Source organism: Triticum aestivum, chromosome 5A (genome assembly GCF_018294505.1).
Source record: "Triticum aestivum cultivar Chinese Spring chromosome 5A, IWGSC CS RefSeq v2.1, whole genome shotgun sequence".
NCBI classification, from domain to species: Eukaryota; Viridiplantae; Streptophyta; class Magnoliopsida; order Poales; family Poaceae; genus Triticum; species Triticum aestivum.
This window is the reverse complement of record NC_057806.1, coordinates 163,198,617-163,204,688: the sequence shown is the minus strand read 5'-3', so window position 1 is coordinate 163,204,688 and position 6,072 is coordinate 163,198,617. Positions and strand designations below refer to the sequence as shown.

General features: G+C 39.1%; 1 protein-coding gene across 2 annotated transcripts; it reads left to right on the top strand.

Annotated features, from left to right (window-relative positions):
* Positions 1–268: 268 nt before the first annotated feature.
* LOC123102719 (uncharacterized) lies at positions 269–4,508 on the top strand. 2 transcript variants are annotated; one of them, XM_044524143.1, is made up of 5 exons: positions 269–627; positions 1,852–1,969; positions 2,829–2,936; positions 3,689–3,790; positions 4,103–4,508. In XM_044524143.1, the coding sequence occupies exons 3-5, from the start codon at positions 2,925–2,927 to the stop codon at positions 4,304–4,306; spliced, it is 318 nt and encodes a 105-aa protein (XP_044380078.1). In that variant the 5' UTR covers positions 269–627; positions 1,852–1,969; positions 2,829–2,924; the 3' UTR covers positions 4,307–4,508. The 2 variants fall into 2 exon arrangements, with proteins under 2 accessions (XP_044380078.1, XP_044380079.1); XM_044524144.1 differs by lacking the exon at positions 269–627 and having other exon boundaries at positions 638–1,969.
* The last annotated feature ends 1,564 nt before the right edge of the window (positions 4,509–6,072 follow it).

The window sequence follows — 6,072 nt, the reverse complement described above, 5'->3', positions numbered from 1 at the left end:
GGCAAATTTCCATGTTGTTCTAAAGGACTCTCAAAATAATATAAGTGAATCATGAGAAGAACAATAGTTTCTATAAAACAAAACCACCGCCGTGCTCTAAAAGACATAAGTGAAGCACTAGAGCAAAAACTATATAGCTCAAAAGATATAAGTGAAGCACATAGAGTATTGAACATATGAAGGATGAGCTAGTGCGCCCAACTAGCGGCACCTGCCACGTCTCCTTTTATTCGCAGTGTGGAGAGCAGAGCCAATGAATGAGCGAAACAAAACCAGCTATGCGTCCCGTCTCACCTAGACCACCTCTCGTCCCCGCACCCACCCCCAGTCCGCCGCCTCCTTTCCTCCCCCAGTCCCCACCTCTGCTCCTCCTCCTCCCCTAATCACCCCCATCGCCTCCTCCATCTCCACTTTTGGTCGGGGCGCCGCCTCCTCTCCACCTCGTGCTCCCCTCCTCCCACTCCGCCACCTCCACTCCGCTGAACCCAGCCGCTCCGAGGACCATCGATGAGGCGAGGAGAGCGGTGCCATCGGACCCGCCGACCCGGAGCCCGCGCCCTCCTGACCAAGCACCGTACGCCTCCTCCCCCGTCCCCGGCCACGCCGGCCGCCATCGCATCATCGCACGTGAGCAACCTCTCTCCCCGGCTTCCTGCCTTCTCTCTATCGTGGCCGTCTCTGGTAGGCTAGGGTTTCTCTCCGGGATGGGGATGCCTTAGTTGGTTTTTTTTGTTCATATATGTAGTTAGATCTTAGATGTGCTGCCATCTTGCTGTAGGCAGTGGAATTTCCCCTGTAGTCTAGAAACTTTGGTTTCTGTATTATTTTTTAGGAGTTGCAAAATGTGATCTTTGGACAAGGGAGTGATGGTTAGCCCTTAGCAGTCTTAAATTCTAGATCACTTCAATTGATAATTGCTTCATTAATGTGATTTTTTTTCTTGTTTGACATAATCCCACACTTTAGGATCTGGCAAGAATTAATTGGATTATAGTCTAGGTCTGGTCGTGCGTTAAATGGCGAAGGGGCCGCCCACAAGGCACTAGGTCTAATTTCATCGAAATGCTACATCTAACTACTGCCTACTTCACTTGTTCACATACAGTTTTTTGCTTTTCTCGGCATTTTTGCGTGGCTCTCTTTTTATGGCCAGCTTGACAATTTGCTCTTGAAGGAGTCGTTCAACTCAGAAAGAACAAAGAATGTTCATGTCAACCTTGGTTTTTTCTACAGTAGTTGGTAATCACTCTGAACAATAGTAGATCGGTAAAGCCAATAGTAGTTAGTTTGAGGATGCTTTTATATTTCCTACAATAGTTCATTCCAATTGTTCTTAGTTTTTACTGTAGTTGTTAATTTGATTACCTATTTTACAAGAAATAACAATCATTCATATATGCCATCTTATTCTTATGCAATAATCTGAAATATATATTGTCATACCAGGTCTCCTGTTTTCAGTGGCCATAACTATAACTACAGTTTTAACTTATGTGATTAAGGATGGTGTTGGTCGGCCACGTCCAGATTCCTTTTGGCGTTGTTTTCCTGACAGAGTATCTTTAATGTGCTCATCTTGGGCTGTTGCTTCTTTGTGCTCATCCATAGCAATACTATTCTCATTAGCTCATCCATGGCAATACTATTCTATGCACTAATCGGCAATGACACAACTACACATAGCGAGTACTAGAAAGCATGATAATGTTTTAGGGCATCTTTCTACTTTGTGCAAGAAATTTAATTTGATGGATATGACCTGTTCTCTCTTGATTATGTGTGGATTTTAATACACATTTATTTCTGTACAAGGCAACTTGATTGACACTGTATTGTTATTTCTATGTGTAGAAAATGCGAGCTCGGCTGATGGATTGCATACTATTTGGCTGAGTTGTTTTGTTCTAAAGATACAATCGAGCTGAAGACTTCTTTTGTATGGAAATTCACTATGGAAACCGAAATAATGGTACTCTTCACAACCGTTGACTTTCTTGCATCGGTTCTTCATTCTATAAGTCACACCTTTTCTATTTGGTAAAAGAAGAGTGAGCTCATGCTTGAAATCCCACCATATATGTTAACACTTGGATACTGTATCAAACCTCTGATCGTTTATAGTTTTCCCTTGCATTGCCTCCTTTAACTCTTCAGCTGGACCTTTGAAAAGAATGCTTTTTTTGGTTATATAAGTTATTATGTTTTGTTTCGTTGTCGAGAGGTAGAATGTAAAGTAGGCTGCTATTTTCATTCTATTCATATGTAGATATTTGATATAAGTGAATATATACCTTTTGGTAGGTGAATGTGCTCTCCATTAATATCACTGATATATTTCAACTTCAGAGAAGGATATCTATGACATTTTGTTTTGGGTTTTTGAACAAAAGAGTGTTGTAAGTGTATCGTTAAGAGGATGAAGCAGCAAAATTACCAATTTAGCAGGATGTGGCTGATACGTATAGAGTGGCTTTACTTAGGTCTGGTGTTACTACTATTTCTTTCATTGTAAAACTGCAGTGCGGCAAAGTTTATAGATTTATCAACCATGCTTTTGGTGCCAGTAGTTTTGACTATAGCTGTTGTGCAACTCCGTGTGTCTGTGATCTATTGTTTAAATATAACATAACATTCTGAAATTGTTAGTTGTTCTCTATGTATGAGAAATCATGAAAGAACTGTCTGCTAGGGGTAAATAATCTTTTCCGCTGTTTGATAAAACAGTTAGGCCGCTACCCTCTCATATATTTTTATTCTCTATTGAAGAAATTCCTAGCCTTGAATACTATTTTCTCCATGGTTTTTATGTTGTGCATTCTACAATGCAGGATACTGAATCAACAGTTACACTGAAGTTTGATGATGTGTGAGTCGCAGAAACTGAAAGAATAAGCATTAGTCCTCTGAGAAGAGGTTGACATTATATGCCCCTTCAGGTAATCAATTTGCGTCTTTAATCTTTCCATGTTTTTCTTTTGTTTTTTCTTTAAAATAGAAAAATAGAATAACGACAGCCTAGCTAATTCCATTTTTTGTGCATGATATATTTTGATCTCAAATGCATTTCAATGGCTTGATGTTCCATTTAATCCTTTTTTGCCATGTATCTTCCATTTAGACATACTAGATGACCAACTTTTCATAAACTAATAACCAAGGAAACTTATTTTAACAGTTGCAGCAGTACCTACTAATATTTTCCAATAAATTATGCATGATATGTATCTTCCATTTTATTAATTACCAAAAAGTGAGGATAACAATGGACACCCCAAACAATATCTCTGAATCTTAATTGTAAATATTTAATGCTTGAATGTTCCACATGATGTTTGCTGGTAGAAAGATTCAAGCATATATGCACTTGGAATGCCTTGGTAATTGATGATTTTGCCATTTGGAGCCCACTTAGGATGCTTTGGTAATTAGCAAAATGAAACTGTTCAAGCAAAATCATTTTATCATTAACACTCTTGGCATTCTCTTGCATCCAAAGGGACCAATGATTTTGCCATTTGGGAGCTCATGCTTATGGTTAGTTGTATAGCTATAATCTCTCTGTACATGCACTTTTTCCTTAGAGAATTAGAATCATTTGTTCCTGGTAGTCTCATTGTACTTGTTCATTTGTTCCTCTGGTTTTTTCTTCTCGGGTTGCTTTATTCCATATTTTGCTCATGTGCTGCAGTGCTCGCTTTTGTCTTCCCCTGATGTTCATTGTCTCAAGGCTACTGGGCTAGGAGTAGTCATATGCAAGTTCTGGCTATCGCCCCTATCCTCTTTCCTGCAGGTATGCAGGAATCTCTTATCCAGATTCTAGCTATACATCCTTTACTATGACAATCTCGTGCTATACTACAGAGTGTACTCTTTATATAGCTACTAATTTCGTAATGTTGTTCGCTGATTGCTCGTTGCTATCTTCGCTTCATATGGTCGCCGGCTGGACACTTGCTGCTATCTTTGATTCATAAAGCACACTATATTGCCTTTATTTTACATGTAAATGTAAATGTTGACAAGTATATTATTCTGGTTGTTGAGTCAGTCTATTGATAATAGTTAATGTGCGCTGATTCTTATTCTCTCAATTCCTCTGAAGTCTGTACTTCCTGCTCAATTTGCAATGCATGATGAGAGAGATATGGCGAGGGAGGTGGCGAGGAAGTCGTTGGTGATCTTGAAGAATGGCAAGACGCCGAGCGATGCCCCGCTGCACCAACTGCCCAAGACGCCGAGCGACGCGCAGCTGCTGCCGCTGCCCAAGAAGATGACAAGCACAAATGATGGTTTGATCTGTGTGTAGTTGCATTGTTTATTTCTTAATCAGTGGAGATCATTTTTATTAATTATTTTGACACGGCCCCTATGCTTTCTGTCAAGAGATTGTTTTTGTACTTTCCTATTTATTATTATCTACCATTTTTAAATCTTCTGCAGCATAGCATGTGCAGTACTATACTCCTATTATGCAAAGACTTCGGGAGGATTAGCAGTTTCAAATTCTACTATCGAGTTGTTTTCTCTTTTTGAATTACAAATGCCTACCCAAGGTGTTATTTTCTCGCATCCTAACCTTTTAAGATAATATTCAGATGAACTTCTGGATGCAACGTCCTGGGCATGTGCTTTCGAGCAATATTTGAATAAAGATACCGGCATTTTTTGTTTCCATTTCCAGCACATCTTACTCTAACCAATCCTATTACTATTTGTGTTCCTAAAATTTCCACTAAAGCGCGAGACGAGCGATGGTGGGGGTGTCGAGCTGCGATGAGGTGCCGCTCAGGCGCGAGATTTCCACTAATTTTCTATATTGCTTATTTATGCATTTGTGACCATAACTTTCCACTTTAGCTCATAAACTGGATGTCAAAATAGAGTTTTCCCACTTCATATCTATGTTGTCTTATTAGTAAAATGGAGTTTGTTTTATAGCTGATGCTTAATATGCTTTATCGACTGGTGAATGCTCAACTTTGGCTCATAAACTGGATGGCAAATGCTAATTCTGATGGGGCTTTTGCCACTTATTGTTTTATGGTTGTCTAGACAGCTGATGGCATGCTTCTTTCTTGCTAATTTTCAATTCTTTTGTACATGGTCCCTCAGCTACTTATGCTTTGCTAGACAATAAGAGTATGTAGATAGCATGTATGGTTTTTACATTGTTTTGCGCAGGTTGAGATGCATCACATGATGTTTTCCTTTTACATTTACGAGTATTACAGAGTCCTTTCTTTTTCCACAAGGGGCGGTAGCTGTGCCATTTGATTCGAAGGACAAAAAGTTGATCACAAAGGGGTAGCATTCAGGATATATACACACAGAAGAGTATAGAACCAAATTATATGATGTAATTGACCACTATTTCTATTAACTTCTCTTATACACAATGTTCACGAGTTCATGTACTAAGTACATTTTATTGTGTCACTTGTGTTTATCTTTTTCCAATGCAAGTTTACAGCTACTTAGAGTTCCTAATTGTAGACTCAACTATCTTGACCTACCGATGATCTAATTTGTGGCATTATTACCTTAAGAAAATATTTGCATTCAATTTACTTTATATATGAGGGGTATAAGTTCTTACCAAATGTACTCAAATATACGGTTATTAAGAAAATGCTAATATTTTCAACACAAACATGGTTTTAAACGGGTCTTTGCGCCATTTGGCGCAACTGGTCATCTAGTTCTAATAAATTTCAGATCATTTGAGTCTCTCTCAAAAGGTGTGTACAGCAAGGATGATTGTGGTAAACTAAAAAGCAAAAACTCAAATCATACAAGACGCTCCAAGCAAAACACATATCATGTGATGAATAAAAATATAGCTGCAAGTAAAGTTACCGATAGACGAAGACGAAAGAGGGGATGCCTTTCGGGGCATCCACAAGCTTAGGCTTTTTGGTTTACTTGAATTTTACCTTGGGGTGCCATGGGCATCCCCAAGCTTAGGCTCTTTCCACTCTTTGTTCCATAATCCATCAAATCTTTACCCAAAACTTGAAAACTTCACAACACAAAACTCAAGATAGAAAATCTCGTGAGCTCCGTTAGCGAAAG

Bases quoted from the DNA above. Each gene is read 5' to 3' on its own strand.
- LOC123102719 (XM_044524143.1), top strand. The intron at 3,791-4,102 runs GTATGCAGGAAT...ATTCCTCTGAAG, and splicing joins CCCTATCCTCTTTCCTGCAG to TCTGTACTTCCTGCTCAATT.